Below are 23,923 nucleotides of genomic sequence, written 5' to 3'. Positions count from 1 at the left end.
TCGTTAGTGTTACGAGGTCTGAGGTGTGAATGGGGAGCAGGTGTGTTAAATTTGGTGTTATCTCTCTCACACTCTCTCATACTGGTCACTGGAAGTTGAACATGGCACCTCATGGTAAAGGATCTGAAAAAAAGAATTGTGGCTCTACATAAAAATGGCCTAGGCTATAAGAAGATTGCAAAGACCCTGAAACTGAGCTGCAGCACGGTGTGCAAGACCATACAGCGGTTTCAAAGGACAGGTTCCACTCATAGCAGGCCTCGCCATGGTCGACCAAAGAAGTTGACTGCACATGCTCAGCGTCATATCCAGAGTTTATCTTTGGCAAAAATACGTATGAGTGCTGCCAGCATTGCTGCAGAGGTTAAAGGGGTGGGGGTCAGCCTGTCAATGCTAAGACCATACGCCGCACACTGCATCAAATTGGTCTGCATGGCTGTCATCCCAGAAGGAAGCCTCTTCTAAAGATAATGCACAAGAAAGCCCACAAACAGTTTGCTAAAGACAAGCAGACTAAGGACATGGATTACTGGAACCATGTCCTGTGGTCCGATGAGACCAAGATAAAAACCTATTTGGTTCAGATGGTGTCAAGCGTGTGTGGCGGCAACCAGGTGAGGAGTACAAAGACAAGGGTGTCTTGCCTACAGTCAAGCATGGTGGTGGGAGTGTCATGGTCTGGACCTGCATGAGTGCTGCCGGCACTGGGGAGCTACAGTTCATTGAGGGAACTATGAATGCCAACATGTACTGTGACATACTGAAGCAGAGCATGATCCCCTCCCTTCGGAGACTGGGCCACAGGGCAGTATTCCAACATAATAACGACCCCAAACACACCTCCAAGATGGCCAATGCCTTGCCAAACAAGCTGAGGGTAAAGGTGATGGACTGGCCAAGCATGTCTCTAGACATAAACCATATTGAGCATCTGTGGGGCATCCTCAAACGAAAGGTGGGGGAGCGCAAGGTCTCTAACATCCACCAGCTCCGTGATGTCGTCAAGGAGGAGTGGAAGAGGACTCCAGTGGCAACTTGTGAAGCTCTGGTGAACTCCATGATCAAGAGGGTTAAGGCAGTGCTGGAAAATAATGGTGGCCACACAAAATATTGACACTTTGGACCCAATTTGGACATTCCCACTTAGGGGTGTACGCACATTTGTTGCCAACGGTTTAGACATTAATGGCTGTGTGTTGTGTTTTTTTAAGGGGACAGCAAATTTACACTGTTATACAGGCTGTACACTCACCACTTTACATTTTAGCAAAGTGTCATTTCTTCAGTGTTGTCACATAAAAAGATTTAATAAAATATTTACAAAACTGTGAGGGGTGTACTCACTTTTTGAGATACTGTGTATATATATATATATATATATATACACATACATACATACATACACACACATATATATAAGGGAGGGAGAACAAGACAGGCAAACCTAAATAGAAGGCACCACCGCTTGAAGAATTTTACTCTCAAAGGAAGCCTCAGCCGAGGCAAAAGTATCAAATTTGTAGAATATATATGGAAAAAGTATACAATGAGGACCATGTGGCCGCCTTGAAAATTTGCTAAAAAGAAGCTCCAGGTTGTGTAACAGACGATCCTTCTGAGAAAAAGGGAAAGGGGGAAAGGATAAAAAGAAAGGAACAACAAAAACTTGATTGATGTAACAATCCGACACTACCTTAGGAAGAAATCCCAACTCAGTCCGAAGGACAGCCTTATCCGCATGAAAAATAAGGTAAGGAGAATCACATTGTAGAGCCGAAGTGCAGAGACTCTACGAGCAGAAGAAAAGCGAGGAGAAATAAAACCTTCCAGGATAACAAATTAATATCAACTGAATGCATAGGCTCAAACCGAGTCTGTTGTAAAACTCCTAAGTTAAGACCCCATTGAGGATCAAAAAGATTAAACAGAGGCCTGATTCTGACCAAAGGCCTGAACAAAAGATTAAACATCTGGCAGATTTGCCAAATGTTTGTGTAAAAGAAAAGACAGTGCAGAAAACTGAACCTTCAGAATAGTGACTGACAAACCCTTCTCCAGGCCACCCTGAAGAAAGGATAAAATGCGGAGAATCCTCCCCCCGCCTACAAGAGAAACCTCTAAATGCGTACCATTAAAAGTATTTAAGCCATACCTTATGGTAAATCTTACGAGAAACAGGTTTACATGCTTGGAGCATGGTAGTAATGACCCTCTTTGAAAAATCGTGCCTAGCTAAGACTAGGTGTTCAATCTCCAAGCAATCAGTTTCAGAGAATCTAGATATGGGTGGAGGAAGTGACACTGCTACCCAGCTCGACAGGCTGGCATCCAAAGTCACAATCTCCCAAGATAGTCCCAGGAAGCAAGCTCCCTGAAACAAATAATGCTGAGAAATCCACCAAGATAGAGAGTCTCTTGATCTTGAGTTTAAGACTATCCTCTGAGAGAAATCCGAGGGGTCTCCGTTCCAATGTCTGAGCATGCATAACTGTAGAAGTCTCAGATGGAAACGAACAGACTGGATAATGTCCATGAAAGCCACCATTAGACCAATTACTCCATATACATTCCCACTGATGGACAGATAGAGGACAGAAGAAAAAGATAGGCAACAAAGTTAGAATTTTCTGAACTCCGTCAAGAAAAACCTCATGGAGATCAAATCTATGATCGTCCTCAAAAAACATACCCTGGTAATTGGCACCAAGGAACTCTGTTTCAGATTCACCTTCCACCAGAGAGAGGGGAGAATCGACAACAGAAAATCCATATGGGCTTATGTTAAATCAAGAGATGTCACCTGAACAAAGATATTGTCCAGGTACGGAGCCACCGCAAACTCCTGAGATCTAGTCATCGTCTCCAGGCTGAAAGGGAGTGCTGCAAAATGGACGATTTGACTAAAATAAAAAAACAGGAATTATAAATATTCCCTGTGTACCATGAGTACTTGCTGACACAATTCTCAGAAAAGAAGTTGCCAAATACTGAATAATAAATAAGATTTAAAAAATGAAAAACAGCTTGCGCATACAAATTCAAGGTGCAAGGAGCTGCAGTTGATTTCAAACTGCAAACCTTCCGCTTGCTAGGTCGATAAGCTAACCATCAGACTACTACAGTAGGCAATATGTAACTGTCCTGGGCACAACCTTTTAGAAAGGATTCCTATTTAAAATATAATAGAGGACAAGAAAAAACATTAAGGTCCTAGGAGCCCGCCCCAAAAAAATGTATGACCTAAAACCATATAAGATGTCACAGGCATAAGATAAAAATCTTCTTAACATTAAAGTTGAAAATATCTATATGTATACAATAACCCAGGACAAAATATGATGTCACAGACATTACAGAATCACTTAAATATGAAGAGATTATAAAAATGTGTCCCATATGTCACAGACAAAGGACTATCCTAAGTATCACACCTCAATAAGTGAGAATAATGCTATTATGTTGACATTTTTTACCCTTAACTACTAAGATATATTTAGGAGTAAGAGCAGTACAAGTCATACGCCAATGTATGACAGAGAGGCATGTTTATAGCGGCATGATAGGAGCACTAGCTTAGAAATCCTCTATAGAGAATTTCTCATACAGAACTCTAGCGAAGGTCCTGAAAGCTGTAAACCTCTATTACTGTGAAGAAACAGTAAAAGAATAGTTACAGAGAAAAGCTATTAGACGCCACCAGGTGACAGATTACCTCTATAAACCCCTATAGCATAATATACAATATACAGAGGGATCTTCAAAATTGTTGATAAGGATGACACCAAATCCTTTCAGTAGTAGTGTAACCACCACCAGATATCAGAGAAGGACATTAGTGCCTTCTAATACCATCTTATACACTGTATAAATAAAAGGTGTATCATTAAATATGCAAAATTATAAACATAGTAGCGTCTGAGGGCACTTTCATAGCTTAAGTATATAACATATAAATCTCTCAATATGAAAAATGTAATGAAGATTGAATACACATAATCTGAAGTATTAAAAAAGAACTATAATACTTTGGAAACTACGAGTCACAGACGATAGGGAAATAAAATCGCAATAAGAGAAAATTAAAATACAGGACCCCTGTATGAATTTGATAATGAAACCTATGCGTCATAAAAAAATGCTACCATAATACAATAGCAATCTCTTAGGAAAAAAAGGACTTAAAATAGTCCCCATACACATAAATATAACAATGTGAATTATCATAGTAGGATCCATACAGAAAATATGCATAAAATAAATTGAGCATGCATTTACCCTAGCTACCACCAGGTGGCGACAAATACTAAGAAAGACTATTTTCAGGAGAAAAAAGCATCCTGAAAAATAAAACATTTACATAGTTCTGAATTATAAAAAATAATCATAAAACACCAACACAGATATAAATAGCGACGTTGAACACAAACACAATTTGGGTTAGTGAGAACACCCTTAAAATCCTATATGGAGGAGTAGGGTTAAAATAAAAAAAAAAAAAAAAATATATATATATATATATATATATATATATATATATATATATATATATATATATACGGTATATATATATATATATATATATATATATATATATAAACTAGTCCTAAAGCTAGTGTACACGGGCCATTTTTTGCGGTTCCATCCCTTGCTCTCTCTCTCTATCCCCCCTCTCTTTTGCTCTCTCTCTATCCCCCCTCTCTTTTGCTCTCTCTCCCCCTCTTTTTTCCTCCCTCTCTTTTGCGCTCTCCTCCCTCTCCTTTGCTCTCTCTCTCCCCCTCTCTTTTGCTCTCTCCCTGCCCCACTCTTTTATTCTGTCTCCCCCTCTCTTTTGCCGTCTTTCTCCCTCTCTTTTGCTCTCTTTATCCCCTCTCTTTTGCTGTCTCTATCTCCCTCTCTTTTGCTCTCTCTATCCCCCCTCTTTTGCTCTTGCTCTTTCTCTCTCATCCCTCTCTTTTGCTCTCTCTATCCCCCCTCTTTTGCTCTCTCTCTCTCCTCCCTCTCTTTTGCTCTCTCTCTCTCCTCCCTCTCTTTTGCTCTCTCTATCCCCCTCTTTTTTGCTCTCTCTCCCCTCTCTTTTGCTCTCTCCCCTTTCTTTTGCTTTCTCCTCTCTCTTTTGCTGACGCTCTCCCCATCTATTTTGCTCTCTTCCCCCTCTCTTTTGCTCTCTCTATCCCCCCTCTCGTTTGCTCTCTCTCCCCTTTCTTTTGCTCTCTTTTTCCCCTCTCTTTTACTGTCTCTCCCCATCTCTTTTGCTCTCTCTCTCTCCCCCTCTTTTGCTCTCTCACTTCCCCCCCTCTCTTTTGCTCTCTCTCCCCCTCTCTTTTGCGCTCTCTCTCTCCCCTCCTCTCTTTTCGCCCCTCTTTCCCCCCTCTCTTTTGCACTGACCCCTCTCTTTTGCTTTCTCTCTCCCCTTTCCCCCTCTCTTTTGCTGTCTCCCTCTCTTTTGCTCTCTCTATCTCCCCTATTTTGCTCTCTCTCTCCCCCCTCTCTTTTGCTCTCTCTATCCACCATATTTTGCTCTCTCTCCCCATCTATTTTGCTCTCTCTCCCCCTCTTTTGCTCTCTCACTTCCCCCTCTCTTTTACGCTCTCTCTCCCCTCTCTTTTGCTCTCTCTCTCTCTCTCCCCTCCTCTCTTTTCCCACCTCTTTCCCCCCTCTCTTTTGCTCTCTCCCTCTTTTGCGCTCACCCCTCTCTCTTTTGCTCTCTCTCTCCCCTTTCCCCCCTCTCTTTTGCTGTCTCCCTCTCTTTTGCTCTCTCTATCTCCCCATCTCTTTTGGTCTCTTTCTCCCATCTCTTTTGCTGTCTCTCCCCATCTCTTTTGCTCTCTCTCCCCATCTCTTTTGCTCTCTCTCTCTCTCCCCCTCCCCCTCTTTTGCTCTCACTTCCCCCCCTCTCTTTTGCGCTCTCTCTCCCCTCTCTTTTGCGCTCTCTCCCCCTCTCTTTTGCTCTCTCTCTCCCCTCCTCTCTTTTGCCCCCTCTTTCCCCCCTCTCTTTTGCGCTCTCTCTCCCCTCTTTTGTGTTCACCCCTCTTTTGCTCTCTCTCTCCACTTTCCCCCCCCTCTCTTTTGCTCTCTCTATCTCCCCTATTTTGCTCTCTCTCTCCCCCCTCTCTTTTGCTCTCTCTATCCCCCATCTTTTGCTCTCTCTATCCCCCATCTTTTGCTGACTCTCTCCCCATCCCTCTCTTTTGCTCTCTCTATACCCCCTCTTTTGCTGTCTTTCTCCCCATCTCTTTTGCTCTCTCCCCACCTCTCTTTTGCTCTCTCCCTCTCCCCCTCTCTTTTGTGCTCTCTCCCCTCCTCTCTTTTCCTCCCTCTCTTTTGTGCGCTCTCACCCCTCTCTTTTGCTCTCTCTCCCCTTTCCCCCCCTCTCTTTTGCTGTCTCCCTCTCTTTTGCGCTCTCTCTCCCCTCTCTTTTGCTCTCTCTCCCCCTCTCTTTTGCTCTCTCTCCCCCTCCTCTCTTTTCCCCCCTCTTTCCCTCCCTCTCTTTTGTGCGCTCTCACCCCTCTCTTTTGCTCTCTCTCCCCTTTCCCCCCTCTCTTTCTCCCCTCTCTTTTGCGGACTCTCTCCCTCTCTTTTGCTCTCCCCCCCTCTTTTGCTCTCTCTATCCCCCCTCTTTTGCTCTCTCTATCCCTCCTCTTTTGCTCTCTCTATCCCCCCTCTTTTGCTCTCTCTCCCCTTTCTTTTGCTGTCTCTCTCCCCCCCTCTCTTTTACTGTCTCTCTCCCCCCCTCTCTTTTACTGTCTCTCTCCCCCCCTCTCTTTTACTGTCTCTCTCCCCCCCTCTCTTTTACTGTCTCTCCCCCCCCCTCTCTTTTGCTCTCTCTCCCCCCTTTCTTTTGCTCTCTCACTTTCCCCCCTCTCTTTTGCGCTCTCTCTCTCCCCCTCTCTTTTGCTCTCTCTCTCTCCTCTTTTCTCCCCTCTTTCCCCCTCTCACCCTTCTCTTTTTCTCTCTATCTCCCCTCCCCCCTCTTTTGCTGTCTCCCTCTCTTTTGCTCTCTCTATCTCCCCTATTTTGCTCTCTCTCTCCCTCCCTCTCTCTCCTCCCTCTTTTGCTCTCTTCTCTCTATCCCCCCTCTTTTGAGCTTTCTCTCTCCCGCCTGCATGGCTCCGCCCCCATCACGCACAGTTGGCTCAGTCCCAGATGTCAGGAGGTCAGTGTGTTGAAGGCCAGGTGTGTTTGTCCTTTGGCTGTCTCTACTGTGCATTACAGCTTTGGACAAACACACTTGGACATTTACATTATAGGATAAGTAACGCACTGAAAACTCCTAAGCAGATGTCTCATGCATTCAAACTTAGAGGTCAAGGCGGGAAAATGAACCGCTATGATAGTTAACTTATCCAAAATGGTGCCAACACTATATACATATAAACTCCATCTGTAGCCTGCGGATATAAGCCGCTATGAAAACGGAGGTACCCCATATAAGTCTGAGAAGAGCACAACAAGTATCGCACAGAATACTCCTTATTAACCGCTCTATTCTCATTTCACTAATAAAAAGATCCCCAAAGAGAAACAGATCTTATTTAGCGCACCTCCAAATAATAGCATAGCCGACAGAGCAAACAATAGAGCAGTGCTTTCCAAACTTTTCATGTTGGTGACACCCTTTTTAGACCAACATCATATCGTGACACAGTAATTCAGTTGTACCAGCAAACAGGAGATTAAACTAATTTGTTTTAAGAGATACGGACACATACATAAATTATATAATAACGAAATGTATTTACAAGTAGCAGTATGTACAGTATGTGCAAGAATTAAAAGAAAGTTTAACATCACCAATAGCTAAATACTATTTTAATGGGTTGTATGAGGTTGATGGGATGAACACAGTTTCTGAATATTTGGTGGAATATTAGATAAAGACACTCGCATTTCATCATCAAGCATTTTTAAGCTTCCACTTCCTATCTATATATCAAGCAGGAGAAGCAATGCACTACTGGGAGCTAGCTGCAAAAAACTTCTGACTTCAGCTCAGCGTTTAAACTGCCGCCCTCAGCGAGTTCAACTGACCACTGCACGGGCTGCAAACACACTGCTGTCCCACTCGCTGACTACACATGCAGTCACGAGCCGATTGAGGAGACTACACGTGCAGTCAGGAGCCAATGTGTCGCCAAAGCCACCAATGGGAATAGTTTAAGTTCTCGCTGAGCTGCACCAATAGGTTAAGCTTATCTGTGACCCACTAGGTATCAATCATGTGTCAACCAGGTGATATGCATAAAAGACAGGCGTAAAGTCAGAAACCAAAAAAAAAAAATGTAAAAAATATTTTTAATTCAAAAAAAATTGTGCTGAAGCTGGGACACACCTACACACAGCTGCCAACACACTAATGTGTCACGAAACACAGTTTGGAAAGCTCTGCAATAGAGTTTCTCATTCGGCTAAGTATACAAGTTCTTAAGCAACCATGATTGGCGAAGTGGACCTAGTGAGAGAGGTCTCACTGCTGCCATCGCTATTTATCAGAGGGAGGCAAATAGCTATGGTAATCTGACAGGCATAACGGCCTGAGCACATAACTGTGCACTAAAAATGATATTACAATAACTGCTGCTATAAACAGTTAGTGAACACACTCTCCACAAAAAATACAGAGCCCCTACAAAGAGAAGCACCTTAATATTCCGTAACAATGAACCAAGCAGGGAATAAGGAGGGAAAGATAATGTCGCCATGACACACAGTTCCCAACACCATAATCCTGGGCTAGTTTGAAAAAATGCCCGGCAATGTAGCAGCAACATCCCTAAGCCTGGCAGAAAGCCAGAAAGCTGCTTAGCCGCAATATATCAGATAAAAACAAATATATATATATATATTAAAATATGAACCCCTTCTGAAGGTAGCAAGTCCCACAAGGTCCCTGAGAAGCCCAGTCCTGTTCCATGCTATTTCTATATCCTTTGAAATAAGATTTGAAAGGACTTACCCTCCAGGGTCTTCTGCTGTGGAGCAGTCACAGCAGCTGCAGGTCTGATAGCCTCAACTGACTGCTAACAGGGACCTGTAGAGAAATAAAGAAGTAACCAACCCTGGTTTTCTATTATAATGTTAGTCTTCTAACTGCTAAACGCCACCATTACTCTTACTAAAGAGATTGACATCCTTGCTTGCAGGGAAAAGTACCCATTAAAGGATTAAATATCTTCAGACACCTTCGCACATCCTCCCGTGATAGACGCAAAGAGAATGACTGGTGGTTATGGGTAAGGGAAGTGACACTTAACAGCTCTGCTGGGGTGCTCGTTGCCTCCTCCTGCTGGCCAGGAGTTGAATTTCCCACTAGTAACTGGAATGAAATCGTGGACTCTCCATGCCATAGGAAAGAAATAAACATGCATTCTGCCATTTAAAACCATGTGACTGTCGCATGAAGGCTGTTTAAGCTCTCTTATAAAGGTTTGTAAGTAACTCCAGGGAGGATACTTTCGATAGCCTACACCAATGTGATAACTTTTGAGGCTATATGATATGTAAATGAGTTGTAGAAAAGTAGTGTACACTAGATCCAACACCATGGCCGCAACTGATAAAAGTGAAATGGTACTGCTCAGATTTCTGGATGAGACAGGGGATTAAAATTTACCGTTCCAGCCCACCCATCTAGAGGAGATTCAGATGAACAAGGATCCCACACTAGCGATCGCCCCTACAGGATATGAGAAACTTCAAACTTTACAGCCATCAAAGGAGCTGCCTTCAGTGAATAAGAGCCCCGTATTTACGTTACTAGTACATCTAGCCCTGTCAAATCAGATGATTCTAGACAAAGAATTATAGTGTTCTGCGCCTCGTGACAAGACCGCACAGGCTCACTGGAGATGAACGATAGCCCAACACAATCGTTCCTAATATAAAAATACAAAGTGCAAAGTAGGAGCGCCGTCTTTATAGGAAGAGTGGCTTAAGTGCGGCATAGAAATGTATTATAAATGCAAGTGTAACTTTATATAGAACATGCATACAGTACCTGGCAATATGTCTGATCATGTGCAGTTACAGGATGCGCAAATTATATCAGTTATATTCAATTATAACTGTTATATTCAATTATATTAGCAAGAGCACGTGCTCGAGAAACTTATTAAACAAAACGTTATACACAAATCAACAGAATGAGCAAAATAAAAAATGTAAAAAAATTAAACAATAGAGAAATAAATCATAAAGCCTCCACTGTGTGTGAGTATGATACATATGAGATATATTATACTCATTCTGCATTTTATCCAATAAAGGGTTAAGAGTAAACTATTCTATTACTAGTTGTATGTTTATCAGATATGTGCCAAGACTGATATTCTCAATTATTCAATATTAGATCAAGAGACATTACACTCTTTTAGAAATCACGCCTTATTATTTTTCATCTCAGCTCTTATTAGCCACTATTTCCTATAACATTATAATTCTTATAACATTATATGTTTGTTAGCACATGCAGTGATGTACAATAGACAGTGTTGCATTTTTTACATTGCTACAAAGTAGCCCTAAGGCACTCTTTTTCTTTCCTTTTTATATATGTTACTTTTTTATATACAAGTAGCTATAATGTTTAGTGTGGTTTAAAATAATATAATAACCTTAGATCTGTATATTATTTTAAACCACACTAAAGAACTACTAAAAATATAACCTTGCCCATATTATAAATGGCCGCCATTATTCTATATTTACTCATTGGTCAAAACCTCACACACCCATATTTCTGTGGGCAGCAAAATTTGTCACCTCCCCTTGGTTCTGATAGGCTAAACTAGCCTTTAAATACTTCAAAGACACACACGCTGGTATAGACTTGATAAAGGCCCCTCCAGGCCAAAACACGTACAGACCCCCATTCGACATACCAGCCTGACATATGGTGAGCACATTTCCATTTACGAGCTTTGTCCTAGTAGCAGACTTCTGGTTGTATTACTTGTTTCCTTTTAGGTCTCCGGATCCAAATTACCCTTGATTCTCTACTGCTGATCAGCCGTCAGCATTTGAATATGTTCAGAACTTTTTGTTCTCTCCATTTGGCATTTTTATATTTTTTATTGTTGCATTTGCATTTTTATAATACATTTTTTACGTTCTGAGTCGTTTTTATTGCTTCAGCAATTACCACGTTTTAATACGTTATAATACATTCATATGTTATCTCATATTTATATGCTCTGTTATATTACTGTACGCTATTACATTCTAATACGTTCTACTACATCAATATGTTTACATTAGGGCTGCAACAACTAATCGGTAAGTTTGATCATAAAAATAGTTGTCAACAAAACTCATTATCAATAAGGTGGTCAGCGATTATTTGATCAGTTGCACAGCACCAGCTGCTTTAATCTGATGATTTACTGCAACTAAGATTGTGCAAAAAAAATTGAATTTGTTTATTTTTTTAATCTTTTTTTCTATCCGATAAATCGGACAATAATCATCCGATTAATCAGATAGGAAAAAAAAAAAAATGTTTGCACAATACCATGTGCAGGAGTTCATCGGACTAAAGCAGATGGTGCTGTGCAATTAACAAACTAATCGCTGACCACCTAATTGATAATGAGATTCTTTGACAACTATTTTTATGATCAATCTTACCGATTAGTTGTTGCAGCCCTAGTTTATATGAGACATATGAGATATATCATACTCATTCTGCATTTTATCCAATAAAGGGTTAAGAGTAAACTATTGTATTACTAGTTGTATGTTTATCAGATATCTGCCAAGACTGATATTCTCAATTATTCAATATGAGATCAAGAGACATTACACTCTTTTAGACATCACGCCTTATTTTTCATCTCAGCTCTTATTAGCCACTATTTTCTTTAACATTAAATTTCTTATAACATTATATGTTTGTTAGCACATGCAGTGATCTACAATAGACAGTGTTGCATTTTTCACATCGCTACAAAGTAGCCCTAAGGCACTCTTTTTCTTTCCTTTTTATATATGTTACTTTTTTTATATACAAGTAGCTATGTTTTGACATTTATTTCACAAACCACTTATTTCTAGCACACTGTTCACGATCGCACACAGTGGAGCCTTTATGATTTATTTCTCTATTGTATAATTTTTTTTAATTTTATTTTGCACCTTCTGTTGATTTGTGTATAACCTTTTGTTTAATAAGTTTCTAGAACACGTGCTCTTGCTTATAATTGAAAATAACAGTTATAATTGAATATAACTGATATAATTTGCGCATCCTGTAACTGCACATGGTCAGACATATTGCCAGGTACTGTATGCATGTTCTATATAAAAGTTACACTTGCATTTATAATACATTTCTACGCCGCACTTTAGCCACTCTTCTTATGAAGACGGCGCTCCTACTTTGCACTTTGTATATTCACATCAGATTATTCGACAATCGTGGCTGAGGAGGACCGGAGAAGGCTCCCTCCGAGCAGGCTGCAGCTACCCCACAAGAAAACACTGTGTCAGCAAGTGGCGAACAGACGGGCTAAGAGGTTGAAGACTTTCTTGATATGGCTACCGGCACAACTGACAGACACTGAAGCATGTGCCGCCAAGCCTGACTGTTATCCGACTGAATATGAACAGTTCATTGTGGGAAATACATTAATATTGAACCTAACAGGATGTACTATCTCTCTACTAAGCTAAAGATCAGCAAAGCAAGGCCCCTGATGATTCTAGGTTGTTTAAAGACAGGAATTGTCTGACCTCTTACTCACCACTAACTTTCTCCCTTATATTTAGGCAGAGTGTATAGAGATAGACTAGAAAATTTCCCTTTTTTTAAATTTCAATTCTAGTATAGTCTCATCTTCCATCAATAATTATGTGTTTAATATTAGCAAAATGTCTCCATGAAGCTCACAAGCCGATAAATAAGACATTTCTATATGGACATATCACTTATTCCCTATATTGTGTCTACATTGGTACACTATACCTACTCCTACTAGCACTAGCCTCACTTAGGATCAAGCTTTCTCTAGAGTATTACAGTACACTTTGCTTATACCTTAGTTGGTGGGTGTCGTTTATTCAATACTCTGTACGAAAGTGACTCATCCTAAATGAAAATCTTTGTGTGTCTCGGGGAGTACACAAGTTTAATTGAAAGTATTTTATCCCACCTCTGTATTATCCTCATGCTTAAGAAAATTAGCGGTTGGGTTGTAGATGTATCCTTGCTACAGTATACAGCCGACATTAATTGTTATTGCCTACTGCCTATTCCACCAATAGCATAGATCAGCCACAGTTGCACCTACCGTTAGAGACCCACTATTCTCCCCTATCTCAAACTCAACTACACATATTTAAATGGAGAGTTAATAGAATATATGGGTAGAGCTGAGTTGTCTGGTGGCATACTATTGCTCCTTTATGGTTCCATAGATATTTATGTTCTCCCTGCTATTTGAAGGCAATCCTTGGCCTAAACCATCCCTAAGTCTCCAAGATGAGCCTTGATCATAATATTATATACGGCTATAGTGTAGCTGTTATACCTAGTAAAACCTGATACTCTATACCTTTTTGCCTTTTTTTTAAGCTTTCAACAACCTTCCTCACTGGAGCTCTATATCAGCCCTTGTTTTAGAGAATGCACTTTACCTGCTTATTAGTTTAAAGATTCTTTGGCCATACTAGCTATTCTGCAGTTCTATGGTTAAAGCTACTTCAGTTAATAGTTCATTATTTATCACTCATGAGGTCTATGAGTGACCATATACAGTATATCATTAGCATCCTGAACTAAGTCTATTTTCCTGTGTCCAAGAGTGGCCCAATGAAGCCTCAGAGGAATTTTATAATAGTTATAAAATAATTTCTCCATTAAGTTCCAAGGTCCAAGAGTGACCGTATCTATCATTAGAGTTCCTCCTCTGAGTTACTTACTGGGTCCATAAGTGGCCCTTTGAAGTTCTGGAGGCACATATATTTCTTAAAAAATGAGGTTCCGTTATTATTGTTCAGTAGTATTATGAATGATGGTGTTGTTTTGACTTCTAGACATCATTGTAATCTTTCACTTGTATGTAATAGCTAAACAATTATTGATGTACTCAATGTATATGCTATTGGACACCTATTTATTTATTTAAACTGTATTTTTGAACAACCTCAATAAAAAATGAAATATAAAAACAAAACATGTGACTTTGTATATAGATGTGGTGCTCATTAGGCCTTGCACTTACCTTTCTCTATAAAACATGGCAAGTTGTGCAAGAGCATTAGACGTCCATGCAAATGAGCAATGTTTTCCTTCACAGGGAACTGAAGAGGCACGGTCAGATCAAAGCTTTGAGCTCCAGCTTGGAAATTATATGCAAAGTTTTTCTCTGTCCAACAGTCTTTTGCTTTACCAGGCTTCATTCTGTATGAAAACTAAACATGAAATAAACGTCTAATGTTACATTTTATATTTGCACCAGAAATCTTCTTCCAGGCAAGTTAATAGAACTTTATTCTTATTGATGAAATAAATGCCACTTCTAATCATTTACAGTTTATTACAGTGTTCTCCAGCCCTCAAGGGCAGTAAACAACCCTTGCATTTAAAGTGAAGGTAAAGTTTAATCTATTATATTGTTTCCCCTGTAATTTAATGGGACTTTAATTCATGATTTTTTTTCCAATCGCTATATTTATTTTGTTTTTACCGTTTATTAATCCTTTTCTGAACACTGTTAAAACAACCCGTTTTTTATGTTTTTTTCTCAGCCCGGTCACGTTTTTTTCTAAGCCAACTGAAACACTGGCCGTTAGGCGGCCGTCATATTAAGTCACCGCATTATTGGACTCTGCGCATGCGTTGCCTTCACATACTCTCTATTAAAAGCAAAGCGCGTTCCAGTATATCGCATGCGCAATACAGATTCCCCTTAAAACATTAGCTACATCGTATTTAGTTACAAACTTGCAACAGTATTTTTGGCTGCAAATTGAATGGACGACGCAGTGTGCGCATGCGCAAATTTTGTTTAGTAATCGAGAACGCGCTTTTGAACTACGTGTAGAGCAGGTGGGACCGCTCTATATGTCAGAGTCTCAGAAAGCAGGAAATTCATGGAGGGAGGAGTATAGAAGGGAAGAGCACGTAAAAACAAATACTTTTTTTTCCATTTTATATATATAAACTTAAAAAAAAATTGGCGATCAGACTGTATAATATATAAATAATCTAATAATATGCAAAAAAACGGAAAACTTTACCTTCACTTTAATTATCAAGCTGACTAAACACCTGTACTCAGGGAACGAAAATCTGAAATCATGGCACTGGCAGTCGCCCCAATCAAGCAGATCTTCAGCATAGCAACAGCTATGGGAAAGCATGAACAAGTGGCTCTATTACACACATACTCCTTTCTCAGTTCAATTATTTGCAGTTTTAAAGGGACATGAAACCCAAAATGTTTCTTTCATATTTAATATAATGTACACAATTTTAAAAAAACATTCCATTCTATTACCAAATTTGTTTTATTCTCTTGGTATATTTTGTTGAAGGCGCAGCAATGCACTAGGAAATAGCTGAAAATATTGGTTGAGACAATAACAAGAGGCATATATGTGCAGCCACCAATCAGTGACTAGCTCCTAGTACTGCATTGCTGCTCAGCCTACCTAGGTATGCTTTTCAACAAAGGATACCAAGAGAATGAAGGCAATTAGCTAATAAAAGTGAATAGAAGTGTTGTTCAAAGTAAATGTTCAGTCTGAATCAAAGTTTAACTTAAACTTTACTGTCTCTTTAAGAGTGGATTTCAGCAAAGTCACAGTGCACCATAGAAAGACCAGCTACAGGGTGCGTTATTGGCCCTTAAGGGGTTAAACATATTTAACAATGATGGACATCTTAAAATTTGCAAAATTCTATATACCTCTGGCTTGAGTCCACGACAAAACGTTTCCACTGAACACTAATGGAACCTTAGGAATAAAAAAAAATGTTTCTCATGTATAGCCCCTGAAGAGGCCAAATGCATTTAAGGTACTGTATTCTAGTGTGACATTCCAATTCTGAAGGGCCTCAGTCTAGGATTAAGGGCCTGATGATCTAAAGATCTCCAACTGTGGTGAAATTATCTAAGACGCCCCGTCACTACTGCAAGGTTCCTCAAATATTTCTAGAAATACCAATTTAACCCCTTAACGACCAACGACGTATGGGGTACGTCCTGCAAAAAAATGCAGTTAATGACCAAGGACGTACCCCGTACGTCCTTGGTCTTTGAAAGCCCTGGAAGCAATCCTGATCGCTTCCAGACGCTTTCATGTTATTGCAGTGATGCCTCGATATTGCAATAACAGTTTTAAGCAGTCCAATTTAGAGAGAGCCACTCTGTGGCCCTCTCTGCATCGGCCATTGATCGCGGTGTTCGTTGGTGGGTGGGAGCTTATCCAGGGAGGCGGGTGGGCGGCGATCAATGGAGGCGGGGGGCAGGATCGCGTGTGGGGTGCGTGCCAGAATGCGCTCGTGCATGGGAGCGTGCGCGCGCGTGCACGAGGGTGGGTGCGCGCGTATGCGGGTGGGAACCCTACACTATGGAACAATTATAAGGACTCAGTGGGAGAGACTCAGTGGGAGAGAGGGTATAAATAAATAAAATTAGTAATCTGGGAGAGGGTTGGGGGTTGGTGGTTGTGGGGGGACAGCTACACTACAGAAAATAGTTGTTTTTTTTTAATAAAAATAAACAAAAACGTTTTTAATTTAAAACTGGGTACTGGCAGACAGCTGCCAGTACCCAATATGGCGCACAATAAGGCAGGGGGGGGGGGGTTAGAGAGCTGTGTGGGGGGGATCAGGGAGGTTGGGGGCTAAGGGGGGATCCTACATAGCAGCATATGTAAATATGCTAAAAAAATAATAATAAAAAAATAAAAGATAGCTTTTATTTTAGTACTGGCAGACTTTCTGCCAGTACTTAAGATGGCGGGGACAATAGTGGGGTTGGGGATGGAAGAGAGCTGTTTGGGAGGGATCAGGGGGTGTGATGTGTCAGGTGGGAGGCTGATCTCTACACTAAAGCTAAAATTAACCCTGCAAGCTCCCTACAAGCTACCTAATTAACCCCTTCACTGCTAGCCATAATACTCGTGTGATGCGCAGCGGCATTTAGCGGCCTTCTAATTACCAAAAAGCAACGCCAAAGCCATATATGTCTGCTATTTCTGAACAAAGGGGATCCCAGAGAAGCATTTACAACCATTTGTGACATAATTGCACAAGCTGTTTGTAAATGATTTCAGTGAGAAACCTAAAATTGTGAAAAATTTTAAGTTTTTTTTAATTTGATCGCATTTGGCGGTGAAATGGTGGCATGAAATATACCAAAATTGGCCTAGATCAATACTTGGGGTTGTCTACTACACTACACTAAAGCTAAAATTATCCCTAAAAGCTCCCTACATGCTCCATAATTAACCCCTTCACTGCTGGGCATAATACACGTGTAGTGCACAGTGGCATTTAGCAGCCTTCTAATTACTAAAAAGCAACGCCAAAGCCATATATGTCTGCTATTTCTGAACAAAGGGGATCCCAGAGAAGAATTTACAACCATTTAAGCCATAATTGCACAAGCTGTTTGCAAATAATTTCAGTGAGAAACCAAAAGTTTGTGAAAAAATTAGTAAAAAAGTGAACGATTTTTTGTATTTAATCGCATTTGGCGGTGAAATGGTGGCATGAAATATACCAAAATGGGCCTAGATGAATACTTTGGGATGTCTACTAAAAAATATATATACATGTCAATGGATATTCAGAGATTCCTGAAAGATATTAGCGTTCTAATGTAACTAGCGCTAATTTTGAAAAATAATGGTTTGGAAATAGCAAAGTGCTACTTGTACTTATTGCCCTATAACTTACAAAAAAAGCAAAGAACATGTAAACATTGGGTATTTCTAAACTCAGGACAAAATTTAGAAACTATTTAGCACGGGTGTTTTTTGGTGGTTGTAGATGTGTAACAGATTTTGGGGGTCATAGTTAGAAAAAGTGTGTTTTTTTCAATTTTTTTCCTCATATTTTATAATTTTTTTTATAGTAAATTATAAGATATGATGAAAATAATGGTATCTTTAGAAAGTCCATTTAATGGCGAGAAAAACGGTATATAATATGTGTGGGTACAGTAAATGAGTAAGAGGAAAATTACAGCTAAACACAAACACCGCAGAAATGTAAAAATAGCCTTGGTCCCAAACGGACAGAAAATGGAAAAGTGCTCTGGTCATTAAGGGGTTAAGCTTGAAAGCTGTTTTTCTTGCTATATCAGGTTCTGTATGTAAAGGAGAGACACTTGCATTGCAATATAATACTCAAAAGAAATCCCTAACATTTTGCAATATTTCTTTCCATGACGGAGAGTTCTTGATCATCAGCCCCTTAATGAGATACAATTTGATAAAGATGTGTATTAAAGCAAGGGGAGCTGTAAATATAGTACAATTTATGGACTTTGAATAATTAAAGAGACATGAAATTAAAGTTTTGTTGTTCAGATACAGCATACAAGTTTAACCCCTTGGGCTATTCGGACATAGATCTACGTCATGCAGTACATAGCCCATTGTACCGCATAATGTAGATCTATGTCTGACATACTGGAAGTCCAAGCAGTCTCGGTTGTCAAGTGAAACCCAAGACATGCTGCTTGTGAGCTTCCAGCATCTGCCTTCATATGGTAAGCAGATTGCCAGATAGTTACAGACAGTGACACGGTCTGTAACGATCTCTGTTGGTGCAGGCAGGTGATGTGGGAGTAGGGTGGGCAGCCCATCGGTGAAGGGGAGAGGGAGATAAAGGGAGAGGCACTATACTGCAGAATTTTTTGTTTGAAGGGAGGGGACACTACTCTACAGAAAAGGGGGCTATAAGAGAGGGTGGGGAGTGTAATTTAACTATCGTGGGCAGGTGGGGGCGACCCCTATACCAAAGGGGAAATAAATAAATAAAGCAATAAATAGCTATAAACTATGAACTGGCAGACAGCTGCCAGTACCTAAGATGGCAGAGAATATTGGCAGGGGGCGGGGGTTAGAAAGCTGTTTAAGAGGATAAGGGAGTGGGAGGTAAAGTGGGATCCTACACTTCAGAAAATAAAATATAAATTAATTTAAATTAAAAAAGCCCTAAAACTTCATACTGGCAGATTGTCTGGCAGTATCTAAGATGGTGGTAAGGAATGTGAGTGAGGGGATGGAAGAGCTATTTGGGAGGGAGGTGTCAGGTAAGAGCGTAATCGCTATATTTCAATACTATTACCCTCACCAGCTAACTAATTAACCCTTTACTGCCGGGAATTTTAGAAGTGTGGTTGGCCGCTGCAATTAGCGGCCTTCTAATTACCAAAAAGCAATGGCAAAGTCATGAATGTCTGCTATTCCCTAACAAAGGGGATCCTAGAGAAGCTTTTACAATCATTTGTGTCCTGATTGCACAAACAGTATGTAAATAATTTCATTGAGAAACACAAAGTTGTAAAAAGTTAACGATTTTTTTTATATGATCGCATTTGGTGGCGAAATGGTGGCATGAAATATACCAAAATTGGCCTAGATCTAGATTGTCTAGTTAAAAAAAAAATATATAGTTTTGATAGGTAAATCTTTTAGACTTTTCAATTTACTTCATTATCTTGGAATCTTTTGTTGAAAAGCATACCTACGTAGGCTCTGGATCAGCAATGAACTACTGGGAGCTAGCTGCTGATTGGTGGCTACACTCATATGACTCCTGTCACTGGATCACTAGATGTGTTCAGGAAGATCATAACAGTGCATTGCTGCTTTGGAAACAATATATAATGCAAGTAACAGTGCAGTGATATAATGACCTAAAACATTATAGTGTTAGCATTTTTGGTAAACAACAGCAGCCTGTGTCATAAAGATAGCCCTGTCTGAACACAGGTGAACCAAACCAGATGAGGGGAAAAACATCCACCTACCTCTAGTCCTAAATGTTTTTAGTGTTTGAAAGACTAGACTAGTAGTGAGCAATAGTGCCATACACAAATTCCTTCACTATTCAGTAAGGGTCAGATCTTTCACATTAAATTCACAATCCAACTCTTAGAAAAATCATAAAATGTAGTGTCATAGACTCTTGCCCATAAAATATGATTAGGCAATTAAATATATGATTAGGCAATTAAAAATATGACTTTTAAAAATATTATGTTTTAATTAGTTAGTGATAACATGGATTATATTAAGAAAAAGTTAGAAAACATCATTATAATCATGTGTTTGACTCCCTGTATGTGCAAGGAGGTAAAAATGCCATATGTGTTAACAATTGTATTAAAAAATGTGAGCTAAGATATCATTTTACAACAAATTGCATGACATATAGTAGACATTCATCAACAACATTGCATAAGTTTTTATTTCAGACTTTGAAAGTCAGAATAGTAATGCTGACAAGATAATCTAATTACAAGTGGGTTACATTAATATGTGCATACAATTGTTGCTCCATAAATCTTTTAAAAATAAATATTCCTTGATTTATAACTCTTGCAGGACCTTTTAATGTGGATGCATTAGTTTCAAAGTTTAAAACCCCAGCAGCATTTGTAACTTGAAGATAAGATTTTATTTTGTCACTGGGATTAGGAAGAGGAGCTGCCTACACATATACACATCTTATATGAGACTTTTTTTATGAGAAATTTTTATTTCGTGATTCAGATAGAGCATGCAATTTTAAGCAACTTTCTAATTTACTCATCTTTATTTGAAAAAGAAGGCATCTAAAAACTTTTTTTGGTTCAGTACTCTGGACAGCACTTTTTTTATTGGTGGATAAAATTATCCACCAATCAGCAAGAACAACCCAGGTCTTTCACAAAAAATGGGCTGGCATCTAACCTTACATTCTTGCATTTCAAATAAAAATACCAAGAGAATGAAGAAAATTTGATAATAGGAGTAAATTAGAAAGTTGCTTAAAATTCCATGCTCTATCTGAATCACGGAAAAAAAACTTTGGGTTCAGTGTCCCTTTAAGACACTATATTGGCTGAAGAATTATTTCCTTATTTATGCTAATTTGTTTATTTCTGTATAAAGGTTCTAGATTTTGTGCCTGTGTTCATAGCTCCACCTTGTGCTCCTAAAGAGCATTTAGCATTTATTATTGAGAATTTGTAGCAAGAGGGCGGGGACTGTAAGTACAATTATGGGGCTATAGTTTAGTATTTAAAGTGATAGTAAACTTAACATGTTTTAAAAATAGGTCCAGAATTTAAGCAATATTTTAGATGGACTTTGATCACTTATAATAAAGATACGCAGTAACTTACATTTTAATCTAGCCGTGACATTCAAATACTCAGCGCTCCACCCACCCGCTTCAAAACTCTTTTTTTGTGAGCTAGCGGTTTGAACTGTTCTCCAATTGGCTCTCTAGCTTTTAAAAAAAAAAAAGTGCCGTACAAGTAGAATGCTGACTAAAGAACAGTTTAAACCGTTAGCCCCCCCTCCCCCCCCAAAAAAAGAGTTTTGAAGTTGGCAGCTGGAGTGCAGAGTGTTAAAATGGCTTTATTAAAAAGGAAGTTACAGCACATCTTCATTAGCAGTGATCAGTTAAAGTCCCTGTAAAATATTGCTTAGATTCCGGACCTGATTTTTATAATATGTAAAGTTTACCCTAACTTTAAGTCCTCGGGCAGTAATAGTGGTCTGACATCCTGCCTTCTGCGCATGTGCTAGTTCTGTCTTACAGACATGACAAGTGCTATCTTCCTACATTGCACTTCCACATGAATATCCATATTTTTAAGTACAAACATTACTAAACACTGTGCTGTGCAAACTACTAGCAGAGATAGCTGAATTGTGTCTGCTACTGTATAACTAACTAGAAATGTACTTTATTAAAAGCAGAATGTCTTTACTAGCTCTCTAAAATCTTAATTTTAGGGCCTTAGTTGGGTCCTTAAAGGTTTATTATAGTGAGAGAAATATGACATGCTCTAATTTGTTACAGCATATCATTTTATCACTATTAACCCTGTAACTCTGTGTTTACCTCTGCAAACTACCGCTCAGGGGCTGCAGAGAACTGCCAGTCCCTAGCAGAAACTGCTGCTGAGCCAATCAACAGAGCTAGTCGCACAGCTGGGTAGTGCAACTAGAGCTGCTGATTGGGTCAGCTGCATTTTCCTCTCTGGAACAGCAGTTCTCTGTGGGTCCTGAGCAGTAGTTTGTGTATTTAACCTCTTTGCAGGGGTAGAACACACAGATTGTAGGATCAATAGTGATAAAATGATATGGTCTAAAGAATTAGAGCATGTCATTATTTTTAATATAATAGCCCTTTAAAACTTCACAGGGAAATCTTGCAGGTGATAATTATAACGGGACAGTTATATAACTTGCTACTGAAGGGAGAAAATGGATAACCCTGTAGTGAGAGAGAACTTTTTTTTAATGCTCGTGTGTTTGTCACTACCAATAGATAGAGCTGAGTTCTGCTTAGCAGTCAGTGAGCTTCTAGCCTTGGGACAGTAAAATGTTTGTTAGTTCTGCAATCAAAATAAACCACTTTATAGGTTTCATGCAAAACCAAATATTTTAACTTTATAATAAAATGTTGCTGTGACAGCATGTTTAAAACATAATACTTTGCCCCTACTGCAGCCGGAGTATATAAATTACAAAACAGTCGCCCCAGTGTATTCAGCCACCTCCCTCACATACTAACATTATATTTATAGTAAGACAACACTAAACTAAGGTTCCACACATTCATTGTGACCTGCTCTTAGCTATAGCTCCGTTACCAAACAACAGGCCTTGTTCTACCGGGTGTATGTGATGCAAATGCCCACTCGGCGCTACCTACTTATAACGCTGGAGTGAACGCTATATTGTTACACCGGTTTCTACACAGGTCCAATTTTGATTTATGCTGTCACAGCAGATGAAACAGGCGCCATCTTAACCGGCCTCTCCTGATCCGTAAACAATACGGGTGCCCTGACGGTCCAGAACTCCTCACAAGTCTACAACTGTCAGTGAGTGCGGTACAAAATGAAACACGCCCTCTGGCGGCAAATGCTGAAAAAGCGATTCGTTTTGGAGAAAGGTGTTCTTGAAATTTAAAGTCTCATTTATTGCTAGGAATTGCTTCGCAGCGCTCCCTGGTGGTGAAACAGGCTGATACAAGGAATAGCGATAACTGAGAGACAGTGAATACCTTGTAATTACAGCATCAGCACAATCAGAACAGATTAAAACCTTATTTGCTGCAATAGTTTTCCAGCTGTGCAACCCACAATTACTTTATTTGGAGGAGCCAATCTGGATATAAGCATGGAGATGGCAGGGCTTGCAAATCGTATTGTGTGAAAATCTCTATTGACTTTAGCAGAAAAGGAAAGATAACAAAATGCTAATTAGGGAGAGATTTGTGCTAAGGTTGGGCTTGTGAAAAACCTACCACGTCTCTTTCGGTTTTCAGAACTAGACAATACACAATTTTCAGACCTAAATTACAGGGAAAAGGAGCAAAATAAGTATATTGCAAAGTTGATTTACTAAGCATAATTATGGGGATGTAAAAGTATAAAAAGAAAATATTCTAATGCATGCAAAAGTGCAACAATATAATATTCTAATTATGGAACCGGTGTAAAAGCACGTTTTTAAAGTCCGCTCCTGAGCAGCAATGCACAGGGGTTTTCAAACCTACCCACATAATTCCCTAACAGGTCAGATGTTAGAATATATGAAGTGGAGCCCAGGTGAAGTAATCAGCAGATTAGTAAACAGTTATTAAAGTGCTTTTACCCGGGGGGGCGGAGCAAGCCGGGCGTCTGAGCGGTCGCACACAGAGAGAGCTCTGCTCATAAAATATATATATCTATATACTTGACCG

General features: G+C 39.6%; 1 protein-coding gene across 1 annotated transcript in view; it reads right to left on the bottom strand.

The window, feature by feature from the left end:
• Positions 1-23,020, bottom strand: part of C6H12orf4 (chromosome 6 C12orf4 homolog) — a 279,225-nt gene extending 256,205 nt beyond the window's left edge. The window contains exons 1-2 of the mRNA XM_053718742.1: positions 22,889-23,020; positions 14,217-14,406 (exon numbers count right to left, since the gene is read on the bottom strand). Of these exons, the coding sequence (XP_053574717.1) occupies positions 14,217-14,394 (178 nt within the window). The 5' untranslated portion in view covers positions 14,395-14,406; positions 22,889-23,020. The remainder of the gene's footprint in view (positions 1-14,216; positions 14,407-22,888) is intronic.
• Between the last annotated feature and the right edge of the window lie 903 nt (positions 23,021-23,923).

Source organism: Bombina bombina, chromosome 6 (assembly GCF_027579735.1).
Source record: "Bombina bombina isolate aBomBom1 chromosome 6, aBomBom1.pri, whole genome shotgun sequence".
NCBI classification, from domain to species: domain Eukaryota; kingdom Metazoa; phylum Chordata; class Amphibia; order Anura; family Bombinatoridae; genus Bombina; species Bombina bombina.
This window is presented reverse-complemented; position numbering and strand designations above follow the sequence as displayed.